Source organism: Equus quagga, chromosome 21 (assembly GCF_021613505.1).
Source record: "Equus quagga isolate Etosha38 chromosome 21, UCLA_HA_Equagga_1.0, whole genome shotgun sequence".
Lineage (NCBI taxonomy): Eukaryota > Metazoa > Chordata > Mammalia > Perissodactyla > Equidae > Equus > Equus quagga.
Window position 1 is genome coordinate 41,027,052 of NC_060287.1, and position 26,428 is coordinate 41,053,479.

Below are 26,428 nucleotides of genomic sequence, written 5' to 3' on the forward strand. Positions count from 1 at the left end.
TTTAAGTTTTTTGTATGTAAAATATATACATGGTTCCAAAGTCAAACCTGAAAGAGGAGTCCAGCTTCTGCCCCTGCTTGTTCGCTCCTGCCCCCACAAGAAGTCCTCTAACACTGCTTTTATGGCTTATCTAACCTTCCATTGTTTAAGCATATGTACACATGGACAGTATGTGTATGTGCATGTGTGTGTTCAATGATGGAGCATTTACATACATCTTCCTGTTTTCTCATTTAACAAAATGTCCCAGAGAACACTCTATGTCCTTGACTTTTGGATCTGAAGGTTGTCCCCAGTGCAGTTCCCAGCCTTCCAGCTTCTTCCCAGCCTCGATTTGGTCAGCATGTGCTCAAACACAGTTCCTCTTATCTCATGTCCTTCCAGGCAATCGACAGCATCCACCAGGTGGGCGTGTACTGTCTGGCCCTGGTTCCTGCCAACACCTTGCCCAAGGCTCCTCTCGGAGGGATCCACATTTCTGAAACCAAGCAGCGCTTTCTGGAGGGGATGCTGCACCCGTGTAATGTGCTAATGTGCCCTCACACTTGTGTTACCAACCTTCCCAAACCTCGCCAGAAACAACCAGGTTAGTTGTGTATAACAATAAGTGTCTATTCAGTCTTAAAATTGGTGACAGCCACACTCATGGTTACATCTCTGGGGTTGGGGTTAAGTGCCAGAGCTAGTGACACACCAGGTTGGTCACCACCTCCTGCCTCCCTGGAACCGAGCCATGGATGAGAAAACTTTACCACATCACTGGTGGTGGTTTCCACCTGCCTGTTAGAACCCGTCTCAGTAACTAAACTCAAGTGTAGCATCTCAGCTTTGGAAGGCTAGGCGATGGCTCCTGGGAGTAGAAATGATGCCCAAGAGCAGACTTGGAGCTTGGGGATCTAAACAGCCACTGTTGGCCACTGCTGTGGCCAGCCACACTGAGGCCACAGTTGTGTGCTGCTCCCCTCGGCCCTGTGATGTGCCACAGCCACAGGGTTGATGGGACCTAGGAGGTCTTAACAAACAGTAAATTTACCTTCCCTGGTTTAACTATTATATACAGTTTTCCATTCCTTTGATTATGCAAATTTTTAATAAATACTAACTTTTACTGATTATTGAACACATAAAATATCGTTAAATAAAATACATTTAATCAGGAAGATTTAATTTTCTGTTTTATACATAAAATACAATAAAACAATGAAATATATTAAAAGTTTAGCTGTGGCTGAGGTCAAATCATATCTCCCCAGATAATGCCATATGGTAAATTTTTCAATCTGGCATTGTTTATATTTAAGAGAGAAATTCCGTTTGTCACTTAGCATAAGCCTTGTAGCTGGTTTCCGGAACAGCTCTGTGTTAGTGAATAATCACATGCCTAATTCAAACAAAAAGTGTGACAGAAAGAAAGTCACCTGATGATTATATATCTGGAGTCATCAGCTTCTCATCCAGAACCCCCCACTGTTTTCTAGAGGTTGGACCAGCCTCCATGATTGTTGGCAATCTGGTTGCTGGGAAGAGAATTGCACAGGCCTCGGGGAGGGAGCTGGCTCACCTGGAGGACAGCGACCAGGCAAGGAAGGTAACAGCCCAGGCCCTTGGAGGGTGAGGAGGTCCTGCTCCCTCCTGCCTCCTGCGTGAGGCTGCAGGAGACTGAGCCAACCTCTCTGCGCAGTTCCTGTTCCTGCCAGACGTGCTGCAGTGGCGGGCCCACACCACTCCTGACCACCCACTGTTTCTGCTGCTGAACGCCAAGGTGAGGGCAGGGCCTGTGCCCAGGTGGGCGGGTGGAGCCCACTGGTCCTGCAGCGCTCCATGCTCTGTCCTTGTGATTTCACGTTCAGAGATTAGGCCTTCACGGGCTGGGTTCTCTCTGCCTGCCTTTCTATGTAGAGCCCTCGGCTTTCACACAATTCACACAGTAACATTTCTGTTGATTTTGTATTTAACAGGAAAATTCTTGTTAGCCTGTTTTTTGATAAGAACACCATACAAATCCTCCTAAGGAAACTAAAAGGAAATGCTTATGTTGTAAAAATTAGAATTTAGACTTTCTGCATTTGTTTATGGCTTTAACATGACAACAATGCTTATTGCCCTGATCTTGGTGCAGATTCAGAAATTCACTTTTGTGAATTTTGGATACTTTTTAATGCGTATGATACTGTACCTGGAGTTTTAGGATATAAAGAAGGAGAAGCTGTAATCCTGACATCCAAGTTGTGGGCCAGTAGACAAAATACGAAAATGTGAAAAGTTAAACGACAGTATAAGTCCCCGCATGACTGTTAGGTGTGTCCTACAGACCATAAAAGTGCTTGCACTTTGACGTAGTAAAGGGCCAATTGCAGTGGTCTTAGAAAATGCAGGTCTAGCTCTTGTTACTGCTCATTACTGGTCACTATTTCTTCATTCAAAAAACATTTATTGATGCCTACTCCATACACTACGTTAAATAAGATAAAAAGGGCCCCTGTTCTCAGGACACTTAAAGTAAGTCTTCCCTGCTAGAAAACTAGTCCATAAGAGAGATTTATGTTCCTTGTTCACTGTGTATCCGCGGATCTAGCACCGTCTTCGGTAAACATTTGTTTGATGACTGACTGAGTTCTAAAGCATAGAGACAGCCAATAATTAACAGTTGACCAAGATAAAATCAGCTCATGATGAGAACCTGAAGATTAGTGCAGGAGGGCTGTGACCGTGAGCACAGGGCTCTGAGGCAGGCGAGGCCTGGGCGCTGGGCAAGGGTGTGGTAGGAAGCCCTGGATGGGGCTGAGCATGATGGGCATGATGCATTTCAGGATTCTGGGCGATTCCTCTGGATTGTAAGAGAGTAACTGTGGGAGCAGAAGGACACGGAGGCCACAGTCCAGACATGAGATGGCAGTTCAGAGAAGAGGAGAGCAGTGGAGATGTGGACAAGTGTGAGATGTGGTCAGAGGCAGGGCCTGCAGGACCTCCTGAGTGTGGGCATGATGATTTGGCTTTGGGCTGTTAGCTGAACAGATGGAGCACTTCTCAAGGGAGGAGGGAGCCACGGGTGGGGGTCACACAGAGATGCTTACCAGGCCTGCGTTTGGAGAGGTTGAGCTCAGTAGGGTGGTCAGCCCACACGAGCCCAGGAGCATCTTTAAAGCTAGGAGAGAGCTCAGGAGGAGCCAACAGAAGACAACCAGGCCTTCTCCAAATCCATTCCAGATTTTTCTCAAAGTTACTTGTAAATTTTTGTATTTCTTTTAGTTTTAGCCTTCTCCAGGTTTGAGTTGTCCTTAGGTTCCTGAGGATGTGCTGGCCTTTGACCTGGGAGGAGGTCTGTGGCCATGGCACAGGGTGATCTCTGGGCCTTGGGGACTCTGAGTCACCTGAGGGAGCTGGCGGGGCTCTGAGCATTTGGGTTTCCAGCATCTGCCAGTGCTGATGTTCTCCACCTCAGCTTGGGTTGTGAGAAGTGAGTCTAGTTGGCTTGTGTGAAGCCTCCAGGGCCTCTGTCCTGGCTCGACATATAAGTGCATTGGCCTATGCAGTGGAAGCACCAGTCAAGAAGGGGTTTTGACGTTAGGCTGATCTGTCCTGGAGAAATATGATTAGACCAAGTTGCACTTTTAGAGGCCTCCCTGACTCAGGTCAGCAGAGGGAGAGAGCGTTTACTGGGAGCTGGTCCCCAGCCCCAATGTCCTCACAGAGACACCAGGTGAATGGATGAACTGGTGTAGGTGTGGAGAGGAGCCCTGTGAGTCAGCACAGGCACTCTGAAAAAGCAAATTGCAGAACGACACGCTCACCTGATGGACATGAAGTTTAAACATGCATAATCTTATTGTTTAGGGATGCTTGTTTATTTATTGTTTACTATTTATTTATGTGTTATTTATATTCAGGATAATGGTTGCTTCTGGGGAGGGAGAGGACGAAATTGGGGGTGGTATGCAGAGTAGTAATGATCTATTTTAAAAAACAGAAATTGAAACAATGGTAAAATATTATTAGGTAATGAGAATCTGAATATATATTGCGTCATTCTTTATAAAATTGTTATATTTAAAATATTTTATCAAAAGTCCAAAAGGGTTTTCTTCAGTTGCTGTGTCTCTGACTGTCCCAGACAGGTGGAGCACCCACTGCTCCAAGCTCTCAGGATACACTTGATGGCTTGTCCCTTCATTGCTGGCAAAAGAGCCACTGTTGGGAATTGTATTAGAGATACACATGACTAGCAAAGAGAGCAGATGTGTCTCTGGGCCTGGCACCTTGTTCTGGTTCCTGGCACTAGGAGTTCTGAGTACAGAGTATGCCCAGTGTGCACACAGGAACCCAAAGAGCAAGCATTCTCTGCTCCACAGCTTGGTGGTGACTCGATTGCTTTCCTAGGGCACAGTCACGAGCACAGCAACCTGCATCCAGCTGCACAAAAAGGCGGAGAGGGTGGCCGCTGCCCTGATGGAGAAGGCGAGAGTGAGTGCTGGGGACCATGTGGCTTTGGTCTATCCCCCAGGTAAGCACACTGAGTGGTCCTCAGCCCTCCTCTCTGCACGTACCCACCTCCCTTGGCTCTTCCCTCACGGGGGCAGTCCCTGGTGGTGCTGGTGCTGTGGCCACCTTTCCCAGACTGCTGTCGTAGGGGCTTCTGGTGAGCTCCTGGACTGCAGTCCTGCACCCCTGCAGCCAAAGCAGTGCAGCTTCTGACACTTAACAGCGGGTTTTACTATTTACAGTGACCTTCTTTAGACATCTGTGCCTCCATTGTGATTATGACTTGATTGTGATTTTCCACATGCCTTTTAGCACAACCCACACTGTCCTGCTTTGTTCATCTGTTCTTCTTTCCCAGTCTCTCCCACACATTTTATTATTATATTTATTTATTTATTTATTTATTTATTTATTTGAGGAAGATTAGCCCTGAGCTAACTGCTGCCAATCCTCTTTTTTCTGAGGAAGACTGGCCCTGAGCTAACATCTGTGCCCATCTTCCTCCACTTTATATGTGGGACGCCTGCCACAGCATGGCTTGCCAAGCAGTGCTATGTCTGCACCTGGGATCTGAACCAGTGAACCCAAGGCCACTGAAGCGGAACGTGTGCACTTAACTGCTGCGCTACTGGGCCGGCCCACATTTTATTATCATAAAGTAAACACCCTTGTGACCACCAGCCAGGTCGAGAAAGGGACCCTTGCCAGGTACCCAGAAATCCCTTTGCACTCCTGTCCCTACCACAATCTCCTCCCCTCTCCCAAAAGTAGCCTCTCCCCGACTCCCGCAGTCATCATCGCCTCCATTTCATTATGTTTGATCACCCCAATGAGCATCCCTACACATCATAGTTTAGTCTGCCAATTTTCTTTAAATTTGATATATTTTTTAAGTCTCCTTTAGTCTGCAGACTCCCCTTTCCCTCTCCTCCTTACACTTATCCACTAGAGACCTGGATTGACCCTGTAGAGCTTTTCTCACAGCCTGTAAGTAGCTGAGTACATGCTCTGGGTGCATTTCCTGCAGGTTGGCAGCTAGATCCAAACACTGGATGGGACTTGGGTTCAATTCCCATGCCAGGACTATGCATGGTATTGAGTTATTTTATCAGAAACCACGTGCTGGGTTGTCTCTCCTTTTGCAGTATTAGCAGGTGTTGATGCTCAGTGTTCTACATTCATTAATTCCTTAGGGCGTCACAAAACAGTGATATTCTATCATTTCTTTTTCATTTATTAGCCATAAAACTAATAAACAGACACTTCCTCTCATCTGGTATTTGGTCACCCAGTGGTAGAATTCATGCAGGAAGGGCAGGAAAAGTGTTGATTCCTTCCTTTTCTCAGTTTTCAGTAAAATGGATTTTGTTCCCTGTCATACTCCAAAGGTAGCCAATCAATGGATTTAAATATATATATATATATGTGTATCTCATTATGAACTCATAGATTTAAACATATTTGTGGGTTTCAATCCTTTGCAATTGTTTTCTTTATTGAAGCTCAAATGGACCCACTTTGGCCAATAGGAGCCTCTCTAGCTGGCTCCTGAGTCCCTAGGACATGACCTCTGGTCCCTGATGGCTTCCTTGCCGTCTGGTGAGACTAGGTATTCCATGCTCATTTTGTGCCTGTCCTACCCCAGACCTGGAATCAGCTGTCTCTCCATAGAGCCCCAGTCCTGGTGTTCCCACGACAAAATCGAGGCACAAGGGATGGGATGCTCATTTCTCCTGGGTTGGCTGCTATTTGTTAGCCTTTTCAGTGAGCAGAGCTAGAAATTATAAATAAATATAATTATATCTCTTAGAGAGGCAGTTCCTCATGAGTTCATACTGTTACATCCAATTCAAATTCTAGGTTATAGGATTTTTATTAAACCTCTTCTACATTGTATCTATATTTCCTTTTCTCCATAGGAGAAAAGAATCTTGATTCTACAGGACAGAGGGGATGACAGAATTGAAATATCCTATAATTACTTACTTACTTTATCCCACATCACACGCAGCATTCCCAAAATAACAGTAGTAATACCATGACTACCTATATGATTTTTGAAAACAGTTTAAAATTTTGTGCACATTCTTTCTCGTCCCCCTCTTTTTCTTATAGCTGTATGCTGTCTATATTGTCAGAGAGACAGCCTTTACAAGTCCAGCCTCTCTGTTTTCACCCTGGTTTGGTTTCAGTTCCACCATGACTGTAGTTCATGCTCATCTTCAGTCCATGGATCTGTGTCTCTCTGGACAGGTTGTAACTGTGTGTTTCATGCTCACCTTAAGTCCATAGGTTGTCTTTCTGTGCAGGCTAGTTTTCTGAATCCCGTTCTCTAAGTGATTTCTCAGGAAGGGTTCATGGGAACAACACCCCAGGGTTCTTGCTTTTGATAACAATTTGTACCCTTTATAATCAAAAGTCATTTTTGCTAGATAAAAAATCCTTGATTCACATTTCTTTCCTCGAGTTATCTTAAATTTGTTGCTCCATTTTGTCCTGGCATAAAGTGTCAACAAGCCTGATGATAATCTAATTTTCTTTCTCTATGAGTCACTTGCTGTTTTTGCCTGCATGCCAAAAGGATATTTTTATTTTTCTTGAGGGCCAGTACATAATCTTGATGTTGGTTGTTACGGGTTAACATTCTCATGTATAAGGTATCTTTAAATATGTAGCTTCACAACTCTTTTTTCTAATTTCAAGAACATTTTCTAAAATCATAGTTTTTTTCTACGTATTTTCTTCCCTTGCTGGATTTTCTTCATGCTCTCCTACTTGTCATCCGTGTGTTAGAGCTGCTTTGTCTTCAATCACTGTCATTTTTTCTTGAAGCGTTTCTGTTTCTTACTAAATTTCTTTTTGAGCTTTAAAAGTTCCTTCCTTTTTATCTGTTGTCTTTATTTGCTCTTGTGTTCCTTCTGGTTTCATCTTCATTTCTGAAATGATTTTCAATAATTTCTAGTTCTTTCCTCATTTCTGACTTTTTTCTAATTCTGATTTCTGTTATTCTTTTGTCTTGTATCATTTTCTTAATGTATTTTAGCACATTTTGTAGTAGATGATTATAGTTTTTATTTGCTGTCTTTGTATGGACAGATGATATTCTGCTTTCGATTCTTTTTTCTTATAACTGTGTGGGACTTTGGCTTGTGTGGTAGCCTGGTTTTCAAGATCTCCCAGCTGGCTCTGTCCCCTTCCCCATGCTCACTGTGGCCTCTCCCTCTTGTTTCTTGTCTCTACACCACACCCCGCTTAAAGCAACAGTCTCTTGCTTAAAGCAACAGTCTCTTCCGTGTAGGGCCCTTCCCCTTGTTGGGTTGAATTGCTGTTTTCAAATCCTCATAAGTGTTAATTGTCCCCAGTGAATGGCTGAATGGTTCCTTTCCTCTCCCTGCCCTCTGGTCTTTTGGAAATAAGATGCAGTGATCTCCCCAATCAAGAACAACCTTGCCTCCCACTGGGTGCTCCATGTCCTTCCTGCTCCCTCCCTGACCTCAGAGACTTGTAGAAATCTCCACTTGTCCCTCCCCTTCCCTTCTTTCCTCATCCCCAACTCATCACTTTGCTGAGGGCTTTTGGTTCTCATGAGAACTTCCTCACTCTTTTCTCTCAGTGCATACCCCAGACAGTGTGTCCTTCCCATTAGATGGGGTCTTGTCCCCTCTCCTCTTCCCCTCCCGGTCTATTCTAGCCTACCCCTGTCTTCAGGTCTCAGTTCTCTGAGTTTGTTATTTAGCTATTAGCAGGTTGTTTTTCTTCCAGATCTGGGCATGGGCCAAGCACACTCAGAATATCTTTCTTTTGCACTGGCGACTCATGCCTCAGCTGTAATAGGAATCTAGGTTTCTCGCTGTTTCTCCTGGTTGTGCATGTGCTTATCCAGGGGTTTGGGTGATAATCCACTCTTTCTTTTTCCCTTTGTAAGTTGTTGTTTTGCCTAGAAGCTTGTTAGTTTTCCTTCTTGCCTCAGAGTTCAGGAATTTTACTAGGATATGCCCAGGTGTGGGTCCTTTCTTACCTTCTTGCCCATTTAATCTATGGACTCTCATCTTCATCTCAGGAAAATGTGCTTTTTCATTACTGCCTTTTTCCCCCTCTTTTTCTCCTTCTGGAACTCCTCTGACTCATGTTTTGTATCTACCCTCCGAGTCTGGGATCTCCTCCATGGTGACATCCATCGTGGGTTTGCTCTGTGCTGACATCTTTCTCCCCTTATCTCCAGGCCACATGTCCAGGCCCCAGCAGTGACCTCTCTTTTCAGCTTATCTGGTGGGACACTGGGTTGCATTCGACACTTTCTCTTTATGGGAGCTGGGGGCCTCTTCCTCGGGGGGCTGCCCTGGAGTATAGACGTCCCTGTGACCATCTGCCTATGTGCTCCCCTGCTTAGGAGCCAGGGCAAGATGGCAGCCTGGTTTATTTCTTGACAGAGATACTTGGTAATCTGAATACTCTAGAACTTCTACTGGCATTTCAGTTCCTTCTACTCTGTCCAATCCCTGGAATGTGAAGCTGTTTTTCCCAGGGGCAATTGTAATTCCCACACTTCAGATACCCACTGTGTTCCAAGGTGCTTTCTGCAGCTCCTCCATGTAAGGTGAGCATCACCCTGACAGAAAGCAGGCTGAGACACAGCCCTGCTGGAGCACCCCCTTGCCGTCTTGCTGTCCACACTGGCAGAGTGGTGCTGCGCCATGCTGAGAGCCTGGGGGATGAGGGCATTCCCCAGGCTTAGGGCTGGGGCTGCAGGCCAACCAGCCCGTGGGAAGACATGCTCAGGGAGGGGCAGGGCTGAAGTGATAGGGTGTGTGGGAATTGCCTTCAGTGCTTCAACACAGGAAAAAAGAAGAGGTAGGTGGTAAACACAGTGCCATCATGATAATTGAGAACCTGAATGATGAAGATGGGGGCTGGATGCTCTTCTCTGTTTTGGGGTATGTTTGACACTATCCACAAAAACATTTTAAGGAAAAAAAGAAAATGCATGGTGAAGTTCTAAATTTACATTTTAGAAACTTACTAGCAGGTGGAGAGTATAATAGCTGGAGGGTAGCGCTGGGCCCTGCCTGAAGGTCTGGAGCTTCCTGAGGTGCGGATGGTTTGCAAATGCACACAGGCACGTGCATTGTGCATTTTGGGGGGTGAAGGGAGAGTCCAAGACTTTCTTCCAATTCTCAAAGGGGTGTGTGACCCAAGAGATTATGAAGCGATGCTGCAGAAGGCAGGGGTGCTCACTGGGTGATGCCAGGGACGAGAGAGAAGATACATATGCAGGGAACAGCAGGAGCTTTATAGGCTCAAGGAAATGAGTTCTTGGTCATACCTTGCTCTGGTTTAGTTTGATATGTTTGTGGCACATGGGGCAGAGTGACCGTGCGCAGTGTAAGACTGCCCATGTGCATTGGCCTCAGCATCGCCCCCATTCACTCCTTGCTACCAGCAGGCACAGAGCAGATGGGTGTTGCCATGGCAGTAGTACTGGTGGGGCCAGCCTGGCTGATTGGGTGGGCTCAGGCCCTGCTAATGACCTTGCTAAGCTGACCTGGCCCCAGTAGTCACTTTCCCAGTTACTGATGGAGCACTGGGAACTTGTAATTTGGTGAGACACATAGCCGGGTTAAACATTGCATATTTATTTTAACTCTGGAATCGAAACAGTCTGAGGCTGGTTGTCTTGGTGTCTTGTAGCCAGAAAAAGCCAGGCAAGGCCTCACGTGATTTGAGGGCAACATCTGGAGCTGCCTCCAGGGTGTGGAGTGCAGGTGTTCTCAAGTCAGACTGAATTCAAGATGGGAAAATAGGCTTTAAAAGGATTCCCCCCAAGTTTTAAATAGGGGGAATTTTAAATATATAGCAAAGTCGAAGGAACAGTGCGTTGGCCTTGCGTTGCATCATGTGGTTGCGAGCCAGGCGGAGCGTACTGGCCAGTGCCCAGGGCTGGGGGACTCCCTGCACACCCTCCAGTGCCTGTCCAGGAGAAGCTCCCGGGCCGCAGCGGCATCCGGGCACAGAAGCGTGGCTAGGAGGTGCTGGGCCTCTGTGGCACTGCCCTTGCGTCCTTGGGTTCCCTCCACGTCCATCCTGACATCTTCTCCGTGGCCCTGGTGGGTGGCACTGCCCCTGCGTCCTCGCCTCTTCTCGCGGTGGACAGACATCTCACCCCTCAAAGGTTTCCTCGCTGCCCTCATTCACCCACCCCGCCGTCCGCCCTGGCGCACTGGGATGGCGGGCAGAGCGCTGCTCCATGAGGCCCGGGCCACGGCCCTTGGGGACCTCCGCTGTGCCATGGCTGTGCCCCTTCCACCTGCCTGGCCTCCCAGGATCTAAGAAGGGGGACGACCTGCAGTCAGGCTAGCTTTCTGTCCATCCCTAACACCCTTGTGTTCGATAAATACCCTATTCATTTGATAGAGTAGTAGCTTTATCCAAGTAAGGTCCCCTTGTCATTTTCACCATTCCACGGCATTAAACGCCAGGAGCCGCACTCGGCCCCACGCTGACCCTCTCCGCCCACATGTCTCCCCAGGGGTCGACCTCATTGCTGCCTTCTACGGCTGCCTGTACTGTGGCTGTGTGCCTGTCACCGTGCGGCCCCCGCACCCCCAGAACCTCGCCACCACGCTTCCCACTGTCAAGATGATCGTGGAGGTATGTGTGCCCCAGACGGAGATCTCCTCTCCTCCCGGCCTCCGGTCAGCTCTTTAGGGCTGCATGGGTGGGTTTGCTCCCAGGTGCCACGTCTTACTCGTGCCTTCAATCCCCGGGCTCCACAGGTGAGCAAGTCTGCATGTGTCCTCACCACGCAGGCCATTATGCGACTGCTGAAATCCAAGGAAGCAGCTGCCGCTGTGGACGTCAGAACCTGGCCGACCATTCTAGACACAGGTGCGTCCTCAGCGCCCTTGGTGTGTGTGCTGGTCCCACCACAGGGAACTCCCTGCCCTTTCCTTGTTATAGGGATTGCATTGTTGCCCCCCCAAAAATAAAAGTCAGGTAAGAGCAGCTGAAGTAAATGGTAAAGAGGTGCTAAAAGGAGACTCCAGCTGGGTGCTCAGAATGGAGAGAACCATCGAGCTGGGTTCACTTGCCGCGCCGTCTCTGTGGCCAGCAGTGGTCCAAGGTCTGTGTGCCTGTAGCCCAGCTCCTCTGCTGCCTCTGGTGCCTGCCTAGAGGTTGGCAGTTGTGAGCACACAGACAGTTCTCGCAGTGCATACGCACACACCCATCCCTTGTCCCCATCATTGGTGAATGCTGCCACACACTGTGCAAGGCTTGTGGGCCAACCTGGAGGGGCTGAAACCCCCCACCACCACCGTGGCTGTGGGTTCAGCCTAGGCCTGAGAGAGCTTTGGCCCTCCCCAACAAGACAACCCAAACCAGCAGCACACCACAGGCTCCTTCAGTCACTTGGAATACACAGCCACATGGGTGCCGGCCAACTAGCAGACAAGAGTCTCCCCTTCCCCACATCCTTGCCCTCCAGGACACCACCTGTGAGAGAAGGTCACGGACTGTGTTGTTTGCAGCCACCTGCCTGATATCCATCAATAGGCACGAGGAGCTGGTCCAGGCAGCCGGTGTGGGGCCCGGGAGGGGTTGAGAGCAGACTGGCCCCAGAGAGTCCCATCACCTCACTGGCCTGCTGCAAAGTGGGCAGCCTCCTGCCCTTGCCTCACCTGTGTCCACTTGTAGTTGGTCAGCAGCTGTGTCGACCTCATGGTCTTAGAGAACTTAATGAAGCACTGTGAGCCCTGGGAGCCCATCCATGGCATTCTCGCTGTGGCTGGAGTTCTTGTTAAGCCTGGCTCCGCCATGGGCTCTGCACCCTCTGACAAAGGCCTGCTCCTCTTGACCTTTCCCCCGGTAACCAAAGTGACTTCCCACACAGTTTTCAGGGCCTGTCTTCTCCACTCCATGTCCACCTTGCCATGGTCCCTGTCACCACATGCTGAGAGCAGTTATGGTGGGTCTGCTCCCTGTGACGTTTACTTGAAGGTTAAAATAAGCTTCCCCGCCTACAGACACAGCCTGCTTTCTTGTAGCCTAACTTCCATCTGAGCTCACTCTCAGGACTCCCCAAGCATGAATCATGTCTGTCTCTCCCTACAAGAGTCTGAAGCAACATTAACATCAGTGGTATGTTCTGTCCAACAGATGACATACCAAAAAAGAAGGTGGCTAGCATTTTCAGGCCCCCCTCCCCAGACGTGCTTGCGTATTTGGACTTCAGCGTGTCGACTACTGGAATATTAGCGGGTGTGAAGGTTGGTCCTCTGATCATAGCTCCTGTTTGCTTTAGTCCCTGACATGGGGGTGGGCAGAAAGGATATTGGATGCAGGTTTATGCAGGCCCTTCCTCTTATCCAGAGCTTGAAGCAACAGCATTGTTCCTTAAAGTCTGTGTTAAAGACCAATAAACCACAAAATTAGATTAGCCTGAGAGTAATCATATTTTGATGTTTTATGGTAATATCTAAATTTTCTGATTTATGACTGGCCTCGAGGAGCAGGTGGCTTTGATGAGTCTGTCTCCTTATCAGGAGCCAAGAGCTGCATTAATATGCTTTATTATTCTCATTTAGAAGATTTTCAGTGTGCTACTTCCTGGATATTATTTCGCTCATAAGAGATTTGAACCAGCCATCTTTTAAGGAAGTAAATATGTGTGGACAGCAGCACTGTTCTTAGCCCTCTCTCTTCCTTCACATCACTGAACAGAACTTTTATTTGGTTCTTCAGATGTCACATGCAGCCACAAGTGCCCTGTGCCGGTCCATAAAGCTGCAGTGTGAGCTGTACCCCTCAAGGCAGATTGCCATCTGCCTTGACCCTTACTGTGGCCTCGGCTTTGCCCTGTGGTGTCTGTGCAGGTGAGTGCTACAGGTAGAGTGTGCAAGTAAGAGGAGAAAGAGTGTGCAGCTGAGAGTACAGGTGAGTGGAAGTAGGGTGTGCAGGTGAGTGGAGGCACAGTGTACGGGTGAGGAGGAAGAGTATGCGGGTGAGTGGAGGAAGAGTGTGCGGGCGAGTGGAGGCACAGTGTGTGGGTCCCCTGCTGCTGCGCCAACCAGCTGGGCTAGAATTGCTCCTATAGGTCTTTAGAATCTTAACATTCTAAGCATTTTTGATGCCCAGGAAGCCAAAGATACACGTTTGTTTGGGGGTGACATGGGTTGGAGTCTGGGTCTAAAATTGAGTCAGAGAGTAAAAATAGGCGTTTCGTTAAATACAAACACAATCCATTAATAATAATTGGGAAGAGATTTCTTAATCCCATCAAGACTAGGAAGTAGTGACAGATCTTTATGACACTGAGTCCCCAACCAGCAGGCCCTGACGCTAACTGTGACCTGGCTCCTTATAAAGTGCTTGGAGGGAGACCAGGACCCCCTGTGTGTCGCACCCTCTCCCTACAAGCGTGTTTTCTACTGAAACTCCCACTTGACATTAGGGCAGAATTGTGCCCCTGTCCTGGTTAGAAAAGAAGTGTCCTTGAAGAAGGAAAGAGGCGGCCGCCCCGTCGCCCTGGGGCTGTGCTGACCTCCGCGGCCTCTCGTAGTGTCTACTCTGGACACCAGTCTGTGCTGGTGCCCCCGCTGGAGCTGGAGAGCAACGTGTCCCTGTGGCTTTCGGCCGTCAGCCAGTACAAGGCCCGTGTCACCTTCTGCTCCTACTCGGTGATGGAGATGTGCACCAAGGGCCTTGGTGCACAGACCGGCGTGCTCAGGGTAAGTGCACACAGTCCTGAGGCCTGCCCACCCCGCTTTCCCTCATCTCTCCTCAGGAAGGGCCCCAACCGGGCCCCTGGAAGCCTTAAAAAAAGATTCCCAAGACTTGTCCAAGCAGTTTGTTGAAACAGAAAAAAACCTTTCCGTGTGCTGAGCAGACTCGCTCTGTGTCCCCTCTGCGTGCCCACCCTGCTGTGAGCTCCTCGCACACTCCGCACCCTGCTGTGCTCCCACCACGCCTCTGCAGAGGTCCCTCCTCTCATCCACACACCCTATACGGCAGGAGGGGCCAGTGCGCAGGGCAGGGGTGGTGGACTCCAGCTCTGAGAGTGTTGCTGGGTCTTCGAGGCCTCAGGGTCGGGAAGGGCCTGGGGCTGGAGCCAGGGAGCTGTGGAGGGTTGGGCCACACAGGAGAGCAGCTGTGGGTGTGGAGTAGATGCATACTCTTTAGTGCTTCCGTAGTTAGAATTTTGAGGAACCAAGACCAGGGCAGAGGAGGCGGGGTTTGTGTTCAACTCGGCCTTTGTGGGCCTTTGTGCACTTGCTCCTAGGGCCAAACCACCTGTGGTCCCCGAGGAACTCCCTCAGACAGTGCTCAGGGCCCAGGTCTCACCCACTCCTCCCACAGATGAAGGGGGTGAACCTGTCGTGCGTGCGCACATGCATGGTGGTGGCTGAGGAGAGGCCCAGGATCGCGCTGACGCAGTCCTTCTCCAAGCTGTTCAAGGACCTGGGCCTGCCGGCGCGTGCCGTGAGCACCACATTTGGGTGCAGGGTCAACGTGGCCATCTGCCTCCAGGTAAAGCGGCTGGGCCGGAGCTCAGAAGCTTCCTGCTGCCCTGAGGTGGGCGGTTTCTGAATCGTTAACGTGCTTGTTGTACCTGCTGCGTCCATTTCTTGTCCTCTGAGGCTTAGATGTTTTATTTTCCAAACAGCAGTTTAGCTTTGAGAGCTATGAGGGTTTTATTTTAGAAGATGTTCTAGTCTCATTAATGAACAAAGGCTTATTTGGAAAAAATACAAATTGTTCTTGAACAGTGACTGTTACCTTACCTGGAAGAATCTCTAAGTTAGATACAATATGCAGCTAATTTTTTAAAGCAAGAATAAACTTATTTTTTTAGGATATCTACCAATTTTAAATTGAAACATTAGGTGACATGATAATTTGTATTGCCCCGAGTGCATTTTTGAGACAAGCTATTTCACTTACTATAAGGAAACACAAAGTTTCAGAAATGGAGCAGCATTGTCTAGATTTTGTACTAGTATCTCCATTTCACTTCTTTCTACAAACATATTGAATGCCTTCCTCACCCACACAGGACAAGAATTGTTGGGAGGGGAGGTATCACGGAAGCAGAGCAGGGCACCGTGTGGGGCTGCTGCTCCATCTACAGGGCATTTGCCTGGCTGCAGTGCTCCATCCTGGGTCAGCCTGCGCCAGGCACAGGACAGGTCTCAATTGCAGAGACTGTCATCCTGTTTTCTTGGAGTTTCTGCTCATGTCCTCTCAACTGTGAAAAGACTCTGCTGACCACTCCGAGCCTCAGTCCCTGCCATGTGGCAGGAGGAGGTGGGGTAGGGTCCCCTCCATGTCCCTTGCTGTTGTAGAAAGTAAGACTGAGCATCAGGCTACTGCCAAGTAGTTCGTGGCTGTAAGTGAAGACTTTACTGTCCGCTCAGCATCTAAAAGCCTGTGTCCTCCTTACTCAATATTTGAAGGTATCTGTTCTGTTTTTCGGCATGTGGGATACCATGTGTGATTGCAAAAATCTTAATGGGGTATTCATGTTTTTGCTTTGAGATGCAGTGACACATTTTACTCTCTCTTACTGTGTGTTTCTCACATGGCCTGTTGCTTTCTGTTTGTGTTTCCTGTGGCTGTTTCCTCCCTGTCTCACTCTGCTGGCCTCCTTTGCCTCTGTCAGCCCAACAGGCTGGGAAAGCTGGCTGAGCAGGTATGACCTTGACCTTGGCCTCGAGGCACCTCTGTGTATCCCCCTTGAGTTCATGTGGCCTTCTCATGAATTCCAGACAAATACGTGTTTCTTTTGCTGTCTAACTTTGCTCACAGTGGATATTATCTGACATATTACAAAAGCTCCTTTGTAACCAACTTAAGAGCAAAACTATTTTCAAAAGAATTTAACATTCATAGCATTGGCTGTGGAGGAAGGGCTGTGTTTAGTCTCAGTGAAGAAGTTTTTGTTTTAATTCTAGGGCAGACGTAGGTCATGTTGTCTGGGACCTTCAGAGAATGATGTTGAGCAGATTGTCCATTTAATTTGATGTTCCTTATCTAATAAAACAGAACATAACCATCCTTTAATCAGGATCAATGTCAAATGTCACATAAGAGGAGAGAGAAGTGAGGAGTCATTTGGGCTAATCTCTGAGAGAGCTTCTGCTGTGCCAGCCCTCAGGAGAGTTAGCTCCTCTGGTGGGGGGCCAGGCCCCACCCGGCGGCTTGGTGGAGACGTCCCCCAAAACCCCTAGCGGTGTTTTCACCATATTATACAGCATAGAGACCAGTGGGAATAGAGAGCTGTTAGAACTGAAATGTAAAATTGTAGGTTTTGACATCTTCATTCAGTGTTATTGGATGTTTCACTCAATATCAAGCCATGTAGGTGTTTGGATGGAAGGCATCAGGGCCCCTGGGCAGACTCACTGCTGGGAGCAGAGCTTCTCCCTCCCAGGTGTCCCCACTGGCAGGAGCTGCCACACGGCTGTGCCACGTAGATGCAGACACACTCCTGAAAATGAGTTGAGCGTGAGGACCCTGAACAGAAGTTCCTCTGCTGCTCTCCTTCCAGGGCACTGCCGGCCCAGACCCCACGACCGTCTACGTGGACATGAGAGCGCTGCGCCATGACAGGTAACGGCCTGTCCACACCCACCCTGACGTTCTGCAGGCTGAGTCTGCCCTAACTGGACCTCCCGGCACCCAGATGTTAGTGGACGGCTGGCTGAGTCAGCGTGCTCTGCTGGGGGAGCCTGGGCTTCCTTTTCTGCTTCCCTGTGTCCTCAAGGTTCAGTCAATGTCCCTTTATCTGCCATCCCACAACCAAGGAGGATGATAAGAGTGACCCAACAATTGACATTTATTTTTTTATGGGGTAGAAGACAAGTAAGCAGCTAATGGTAAGGACATTTTTTACATGATACCATTTTAAGGAAGGATGTAGTTTTTACATCACTAAACTTGTGCTAGGGCCACAGTGTGTACCTGTGGCTCTCAGCCCCTCCCAGCTTTGAAGTTCAGATCCCAGTTCTGGATCCTCAAACATGGTCACACAGCATGGTGAACAGGGGTGGAACTTACTGAGGGTGGGGAGACAGCTGTTGAGAATGGCCACCGAGAGACCTGGAGCAAGGTCCTACCCTGAGTCTTGCCAGGTGAACTGGGCAGGTGGTGCTGGCACACGGAGCAGGTAGAGGGTGAGTCCCCTGTGGCACCTGAGGTCACTGCTCCAAGGTCATGGCAAGGTCATGATCAAAAGGCTAAAGGCTTGGCTTTTGTCAATAGACTGACTGTCACAATGGTAATCAATTTCTGATTACCTCATGAGTTACCTTTTTAGACATTGTTATCTGTGTAGTAAGTTTTATTCTGAAATTTTTCCCTTGTTAATTTTTAGGGTACGTTTGGTAGAACGGGGTTCTCCACACAGTCTGCCGTTGACGGAGTCTGGAAAGGTAGTGGAAGCTGCAACTTATGCCTCTGTCACATGCCTTAGTCCTTTCTGTCCTTTCTTAGTTCTGGAAGGTTCTGGGAGCTGCAGTTCTCCTGATGAACACAGATCGACTGTGGTTGGGGTTGGGCTGGGTTGATGCAGAAAGCCTCCGCTCCTCCTCACTGCAAACACACACAGACCCTAGGCTGAGTCCTTAAATACACATCTGAGTTCAAAACCGAGAAACCCAGAAGGAACTCCCACAGCTGGGGCTTGAGGCCGCAGGGCCCTCGGGTCAGGGCCCGATGCGTTCACCATGGTCCTGGAGCAAGAGCTGGCACAGGTGCATGGTGGCCCTGACCCTGGACTGGGGCCTGCAAGAACTCAGCCCCTGACCCAGGTGACAGCCAGAAAGTCGTCCCCACTACGGTCTTAGGCAGTAGGTGGAGTCCTAGCCCCTGCATTGGCAATTTACCATTAAAGCCAGTCCAGGCCTGGTAAGGCCCTGGGAGCCCACATGGCTTTTGAGGGAGGGGGCTGTGCGACCACTTGAGGGCACCCAAGTAAAAACTGAGCTGCCATGACAGGGGATCAGCAGATGTAGACCCAGAAGAACAGGCATCCTCAGAACCACAGAAGATTGGAAGAAAGGAAGAAACTCATATGGCCCCATCTGGCACTGTGAGAAGGGGGACGGACTGGTGATGGGTCTGAGCAGCAGCCGTGTGCTACAGCTGACCACCAGGAGACAGCAGGATAGAGGGCAGGGCTTTGTGCCCACTGTGGCCAGGAACAGACAGCCCCCCAACCTCAGGGCCTTGCTCAGCTCCTGCTGCACATCCATGGTAGGTCAGGGTGCAGGTGGGGCTCTGTCCGTCTCTGCACCTGCACAGTCCCAGAGGCAAGAAATGGAGCTTGGTGCAGCCCACGCAGCCTAGAGGGGCCAGCCTGACTCTGCTCACAGACCCCATGGCCACAACTGCCTTTAGGGAGGCAGGGAGGTGCCCAGAGAGGGACAGGGCAGCAGGGGCAGCAATAGGACGAGGCTGTGGTGGATGTGCTGGGGATGAGTGAGGAGGAGTGAGCACTGCAGGAGCTGTGTAGCTGCAGAGGTGGCTGGGCTTGGTCCCCTGAGGAGCACCAGCTGTGGAGATATGGGGCAGCTGATGCAAAGGTCCTGGGTTAGGAGCATGGGCCACAGGAAGGCCAGTGTGGCTGGAGCTGAGCTGGGGGAGAGGAGAAATGAATGAATGAGTCAGTGAGTGAATGAATGAACTCACATGCAGTGCAGGGCATGGGAGCACACCCCCCATGTATCTTGTGTAGTGCTGCTCCAAGTAGAGCAGCTGAGAGAGGGATGTAGGGTCACTAAGGCTGCTGGTTCCCTCTCATCCTTTTCTTTTGTTTTTGGGTGAGGAAGATTGGCTCTGAGCTAACATCTGTAGCCAATCCTCCTCTTTTTGCTTGAGGAAGAGTGGCTCTGAGCTAACATCTGTGCCAATCCTCCTCTATTTTGTATATGGGACGCTGCCAGAGCATGGCTTGATGAGCAGTGTTTAGGTCTGTACCCGGGATCTGAACCTGCGAACCCTAGGCTGATGAAGTGGAGTGTGCGAACTTAATCGCTACAAACCACTGGGCCGGTCCCTCCCATCCTTTTCTGAGTGCAGAAACACGCGTACACTGGAGCTCGCACCCAGCATCCCATTTTGCATCATCCTTTTTGTAATCTTAGCATATCTTCCCCTGATCACTAAGCCTCAAAACAGTTTTAGTGCCTTTTTTGTGTCACAAGTGGCTGCACCAGGATTGTTTTAATCACCTTTTTTTTGTCGGGCTTTTCTTCCCTCTCATATTTTGCTTTTACAGTAACTTGGGCCTGACAGATGTGTGTTCTGGAAAGACAGCTCTGGCTTCAGGGTTCAGGTGGGCCACACAGGGAGAAGTTGGAGGCTCCACTAGCATCCTGGAAATCAGGATCGTCCCACCGGGACATTGTGGCGAGGGTGTGGCAACAGCAGGAGGAGAGGAGGGCCTGGCACTGACCGTTGGCAACAAAGCCTGCATTCACGCCTTCCTGTGACCCCTTGTCCCTTCCTCCCACCTGCCCGGAGGTCCCCAGTGTCATCTCCCATTTTATATGTGGGGCAAGTAAGGACACAGAACAGGTGTCCAGGCCCAGAGCAGCCAGGTGGTCTGACCTGAGCCCACTGAGGGCCCCCCAGGACCGGGTGTTGGGAGGGTCCCTGCCCTGAGGAAACCTCCCCTGGAACATTCTCATGGTTCCTGGAGAACCAGTGCCTCCATTTGTCTTGAGTCAGTGGTTGGACTGACTGCGAGTCACAGAACAGGAAGGGCTTCTTCATAGTTAGGTTCCAGGTCCAGAACTAGGAGGCTTGATGGAGCCCACGGACAAGGCCCTTGCAGGCTAGGCTTGGGGCAGCCGAGTGTGGTGCTTGGATGGCCCCTGCACTTGTGTGCCCCCATGAGCAGCAGGTGCTCTGCGTGTGGCCCTAGTGCAGGATCCTAGGGAGAGCACATGCTTATGTAGACCCTTTCTGCCCTGCTTGACCTCAAAATAGGGTCCATTCTTGGGAACTGGTAATTTTGCTAAGCTGCACAATTTAATTTTATCTATTAAAGTCTCTTCTTTCTATTAAAATTCAAAATCACATTTAGGTTGGCTTCTGAACCTCCTGATCACTCCCATGTGCACATCATGTCATTTGGACCCGTTTCTGAGGACATTATTTTTAATGCAGTTGAATCAGGAGTCTCATATTGTCTTTGACACGAGGCATCGTTCTCCTTCCAGATCCTCCCTGGGGTGAAGGTCATCATTGCACACACCGAGACCAAAGGGCCGCTTGGAGACTCACACCTGGGAGAGGTGAGGCTGGAGGGCCTGGGCCCCAGGGGGACTGTGCTCCGGAGCCTCACACACTGCTCCTTAGCCCCCTCCCCTTTCTACCCCAGATTCAGGAATTCTAAACCCTTTGGGGTCACACATGCTTTGGGGAATCTGTCAGAAGCTGTTTGGCACTTCCTCCCAACCCACATTCATGCTCCCAGACCCAGTCCCTGGGTAGGATTTTGGGGTCCTGAGGATGAGCTCCCCAAGGATTGCCCACCAACAGAGGAAAACCTTGAGTTTTATAGGTACTGGGAGGCCTAGGAGCCACACATGAACCAGCAGCAACAGAAAAAGCAGCTGCCCCTTCAAAAGCAGTTCCTGCACCAAGCCAGGAGCTGCACCCTCGAGGGAGAAACTAGCACAGGGCAGACACTGAGGTTGGGAGGGAGGGGTCCTCTGTGTCCTGAGGACACAGCGTGGGGAGGTCCTCATCATCCCAGGACACAGGCCATGTGGGAACTGTGTTGACGTGCTTTTATTTATGCACATGTGTCTACAGTAACTTGAGATAGGTGGGACCTCTTACCTGGAGGCCAGGATGGCAGGTAGAGTGCATGTCAAGGCCTGAGTGCCCCGCTTGGTCTGTTAGGATGGGAATGGTCTCACACTCCCAGTTCCAAGCTCTGAGGACATGCTGTGGAACCAGTGTCCTGGTGCCAGGTGGGCATAAGGACCCTTGTGCCCTTATGCTGCAGACAGCTTCCAGGGTCCCAGCAGGCAATGTTCAGGGGTATTCACAGAGATGCTGTTCAGTCTCTGTCAGATCGGGACGGAGACATCCATGAACCCAGGGGCCTCCCAGGGGCCGCATCTCATCCTAAGGGGAAGATATCCCAGTCCCAAGGCTGGGTGTGGTCGGCGGGGGGCCTTCCCCCAGCCATCCCCCTTCCTGGCCAGCTGGACCTAGGCCTGTTAAGACAACAGTGTGCCCCCAAGATGGTCACAGAGGGTCTGTGCCAGGCTGGGAACCTACCTCGTGGTAGAAGGCCCTGCCCCATCTGCTCTTTTGGATGCTGCCTTGTGGGGACGTCTAGAGCCAGGTGCTCAGTCTGGGGAAGCAACTCTGGGTGCTGGATGGGCCCCATGTTTAGAAGGACACCCCAGGGGTGTCCCAGGGGTGTCAGGGGCCCCATGACACTCTGGGTACCATTAGTACATATATGGCCAATAAGGGTATGTGGATGCATGTAAACTTACGCATGCCTGCGGGGCAAGTCTAGTGGCTCTCATCCTCCACTCTGAGCCCTCACTCACTTCACTTGTACCTCTTGGAAATGCAGATTGCTCCCAGTTCTTTCTCACTGTTGACAGTAGTTTGATGTGAGGAATGGAGCAGTACCTCTCTGAGCTCATCCACATCGCAGAGTCCCACAGATGTCATTCCTGGTCAAAGGGGAGGAATGCTTCAATGGAAGGAGAGAAAAATTACTCATTTGCTTTCCCTGCCTGCAATTTTAACTTAGTTCGCAAGATAAGAAACACTGAAAACAACCCCTCTCCCCCTGCCTTTGTTCGGTTTTTCTTAAGCACTCTTGGCTAGCGGATGTCACATGACAGAATCTGTGTTCAGCGTTTGTGACGCACCAACACTCTTGTCCTCTGGGCCCCACCAGATCTGGGTGAGCAGCCCCCACAATGCAACTGGGTACTACACAGTCTACGGGGAGGAGTCACTTCACGCTGACCACTTCAGTGCCCGGCTGAGTTTTGGAGACACTCAGACCATTTGGGCAAGGACTGGCTACCTCGGCTTCCTTCGAAGAACAGAGCTCACTGATGCCAGTGGAGGTGAGGGGTTACCGTGAAGCCCCTGCATCAGCGCTGTGTGTGTTGGAGGGGGGTGGTCTGTCCGCACCCCACAGGAGTTCTGGTGCTGCAACCTATGAACCCAACATGCACACCACAGCATCCTGGAGATTCCTGCTGACTCACCTCACCCATTGCTGTGCACTTGTATCTTTAGGTATGGGGTAAAGGACATGTTCAGATAGTGGTTTTCTCTGAAAATTACTGTTCTTCCCCCTGTGGCTGTGCATGACTGTCCTTGGACCCTTGGCCTCTGCTGAGGCTGTGGGGGTATTAGTGATAAGGCCATCAGGTCTTTCCCAGGCAGAGCCACCAGCACATTACACCAGCTGTGTGTGGCACCCTCCTGATGCATGACCACTCAAAGTTGCAGAATCCCCTAGACCACAGCAGGCCCACCAAAGTCAGAACCTCTAGTCGCCATTATAGGTGCTGTTTTGTTTCCAGAGATAGTACAGATTATTGTTAAACATATATTCAGACACCGACATAACTTTTCTGAGGTGGTTACTGGCTGCAGAGATGTAATCACACAGAATCGAGGTTTTGGACAGCACATCAGGCCGCCTGAGGTCTCACCTGGCAGGAGGCTCAGATATCACGTGATGTTTGAGTAGCCAGCTCCCTGTCCTAGAGAGCACTGACTTAGGGCTGACACAGACATGCAGAGAGCACCCAGCTTTCACTCTGCCTTTCTAAGGTGTGTGAACTGTGCTGTTCACAGAGCGACATGACGCACTGTATGTTGTTGGGTCTCTGGATGAAACACTCGAACTGAGGGGCATGCGGTACCATCCCATTGACATCGAGACATCCGTAATACGAGCACACAGGAGCATCGCAGAGTGGTAAGATCCCAGGGGAGGGCGAGTCCCACCCCGTTCACCCATCCTCTCCTCTGGGGCAGAGCCAGGGACTGTGGGCTTCCTGCCTGCTCACGTGGTTCCAGCAGACCCTCTCCACCAGGGACGTGCCAGCAGCTGCTTGCCTTTCCAGGAGCCTACCCCAGGCCTCTCGCAGGTTCTTCTCCCTCCAGATACACTCTGTGAAACACACCACACACCCCTTGGTGCCCTTTGCTTGGGTTTTGCTTGGTTTTTCATGTTTTCCTAATCAGTTTTCAACTAAGAGTCTGTCCCTGAATGCACAGGCAAAACCTGAGACCTCCACAGTTTATCCTGAAGTGTTTCTGCTTTTAATGTGAATTTTCTAATTTAAATCGTTGTGACTCAATTTCTTCACTTTGCAGGGAGTTTGCATTGAGACAGGTACAGCTTTCAACGTCAAATACTCCTCTTGATTCTTAGGAGGAACTTTAATTAGACTAGATATTCCTATAAAAGACATTTAGCCTAACCTTTAAATTGTAAATGATGTTAAGCAATAGTGTGATGTCAATGAATATCCTTCAGTTTTTTTCACTATTCTCTATTGGGCACCGTTTCTTGCATGTCCAGTGGCCCCCAGAAGCCTGTGCCCATCTCCCATGTGATGCCATCTGTCTTCTCCCTGCAGTGCTGTGTTCACCTGGACCAACCTGCTGGTGGTGGTGGTGGAGTTGGACGGGCTGGAGCAAGATGCACTGGATCTGGTGGCCCTGGTGACAAATGTGGTGCTGGAGGAGCATCACCTGGTCGTGGGTGTGGTGGTCATCGTGGACCCAGGTGTGATCCCCATCAACTCTCGGGGCGAGAAGCAGCGCATGCACCTGCGTGACGGCTTTCTGGCCGACCAGCTGGACCCAATCTATGTTGCCTACAACATGTGAGCACAGCTCGCTAACCCCCAGGTTCCTGAGACAGGCGTGATCCAGGTTTCCCCAGCATTGGAACCAGTTGAAGGTGCTGGAATATGTGAAAACACTGCAGTGTCTGCACCACTGGGAGAAAGGATTCCAGTCTTCATGGAACACCGTGCCCCTTCCTCTGCTTTTCCAGATCCATCTCAAGGTTCCCCAAATCTCATTTTAGAACCACTTCTTGAATTATTTGAAGAAAATTTTTAATCTTCAAGGACATTTATAAAAATACAAATGTCAGTGTTTTACAGGCAGCGTAACTGGGAAAGGGAAGGCCTGGTGTGGGCATCGCAAGGAATTGCAAGTGCATGGTTGCTCTCTGCAAGTTGTGAGTTTGCACTTTCTTGGCTAAAAATATAGTTCTTAATTTTAAAAATTCAATTATTTATTCCCACTTCAAATGACAAGTTCATATATAGAATTTATGCTAGAAAGAACTTGAGGCCTCTAAGAAAGTTGCTTCACAGGGAAGAGCAGAGCCTAGAAAAGCTGGTGGAAAGGGAGCGAGTCCCAGCCTGCCGTTCCTGCTCAAACCCCAGACCAGGCACAGCCTCACTTCCTTTATTGAAACAGGTATGCCCCATTGTCTGCATATGTTGTCACTAATACTCAGTAAGTGCCATTTGGGGCTGTCAAGTTAGATGCTCTGTTTTGGAAAGATAAACCAGCATTTAGTTTTAAACCACTTTCGTAGGTTTGTAACTTCATGCTGTTTAGTTGAAGTGCTTGTTTTTATAACAGTACAATGTAAATTCTCAATACATGGAAGTGTACTGAATTATTTTTATTACAAGTTAGCAGATTTAGAAGCATTAGTGGCAGCATGTGAGGTTTCACGTCCTCAGTGCTCTTTGCTGAGCACCTGCAGTGCAGTCAAGGAGCCGTAGGGAGAGCCTTTCCCCAGGAGAGCTTTCACATTTTGAGTTGCGTGCTTATAAAATTTGGCCAAACCATATTCAGTTGTTTTATTCAAACTTGACTAAACTGAGTGATCTAATATTATAGTAAACCTAAATCAAAGAAGAGAATGTAAAATCCTTTAGATACTTCTAAGAATTTGAAGTGAAGCTCAAATCTAAGATATAGATTATTTTTATATAGCTAATAAAGAGTGTGTTATGAAGTTGTTGGGTTTTGGGGGGACTGAAGGTGGAAAGTTTATGAATCATGCATGCTTCATAGAAATAACCAGGTTTTTCTAGAACTAGCCTGGAAATTAGCCTGGACCAGTGCCTAAGAAAGCTGTTAATTCTCTACCAAATGGGTCTGGCTAACTGGGCCGACTCAGATCTTACTCTTACTTGGCTACAAGTAACACATGCATAGTAGCTCTATTTGCCTGTGGTGATGGACTGAGGTGTAGTATATTCCAACATACTGGAATTCTAATAATCCTATTGTAATTATGTATATAATCTGTGTAACTTATTGTTTGACATACAGAGGTTCTAGCAGTGGACTAATGGACATTCCTTATAATAGAATGGCCAGGAGGAGAAAGAACTACCTAACCCTAATCTTAATACTGTAGTTTTATAGCAAACAAATATTGTAAAATCTTTGTATTGAAAGGTCAGTGGCAGTAAGGCAAGGTGTCTTGTAAATTAAGATTTTAAGAAGTGCATTAAAATGTTTTAAAATTACTCTTTGGGAATTGTGTATATCACACTAAAATTTTTTTATATCATTATGTTAATAAAAGTTATTGACTTTGTAATTCTGCATTTTGAAATGTGTGAAAAGGTTTTCAAAGTTACCCCAAATAGGATGTATTTTATTATGCATTCCTTTTTTCTGAATATAAAAGCTTTTATGCTTACAGCATAAAATCTACAAAGTACATTAAGATGTAAAACAGAAAATTAAAATCTCCTATAATCCTACCTCTGAGTAATAGCAGCATTAGTATTTGACATAAATCCTTTAAGGGATTTATTTTTTCCTTTTTAAAATTTTTACAAAATTAGATCATATACTTTTATAATCTGCTTTTGTACTTAATAAATTACAGACTTTTTAATCTATA

At 48.8% G+C, this 26,428-nt stretch overlaps 1 protein-coding gene across 7 annotated transcripts in view; it reads left to right on the forward strand.

Moving 5' to 3' along the window:
• DIP2A (disco interacting protein 2 homolog A) overlaps window positions 1–26,119 on the forward strand; it is a 145,515-nt gene extending 119,396 nt beyond the window's left edge. For 5 of the 7 annotated variants that reach the window (XM_046648006.1, XM_046648007.1, XM_046648004.1 and 2 more), the window contains 16 exons: window positions 385–586; window positions 1,479–1,588; window positions 1,682–1,762; window positions 4,378–4,501; window positions 11,006–11,127; window positions 11,253–11,364; window positions 12,634–12,743; window positions 13,219–13,349; window positions 14,036–14,204; window positions 14,833–15,003; window positions 17,024–17,085; window positions 17,849–17,906; window positions 20,700–20,774; window positions 22,412–22,586; window positions 23,329–23,452; window positions 24,120–26,119. In XM_046648006.1, coding sequence (XP_046503962.1) covers window positions 385–586; window positions 1,479–1,588; window positions 1,682–1,762; window positions 4,378–4,501; window positions 11,006–11,127; window positions 11,253–11,364; window positions 12,634–12,743; window positions 13,219–13,349; window positions 14,036–14,204; window positions 14,833–15,003; window positions 17,024–17,085; window positions 17,849–17,906; window positions 20,700–20,774; window positions 22,412–22,586; window positions 23,329–23,452; window positions 24,120–24,372 — 2,079 coding nt within the window. In that variant the 3' untranslated portion in view covers window positions 24,373–26,119. Of the gene's footprint in view, window positions 1–384; window positions 587–1,478; window positions 1,589–1,681; window positions 1,763–4,377; window positions 4,502–11,005; window positions 11,128–11,252; window positions 11,365–12,633; window positions 12,744–13,218; window positions 13,350–14,035; window positions 14,205–14,832; window positions 15,004–17,023; window positions 17,086–17,848; window positions 17,907–20,699; window positions 20,775–22,325; window positions 22,587–23,328; window positions 23,453–24,119 lie in introns of those variants that run through there. The other 2 variants (XM_046648002.1, XM_046648008.1) reach the window with 2 other exon arrangements.
• Window positions 26,120–26,428: the final 309 nt, after the last annotated feature.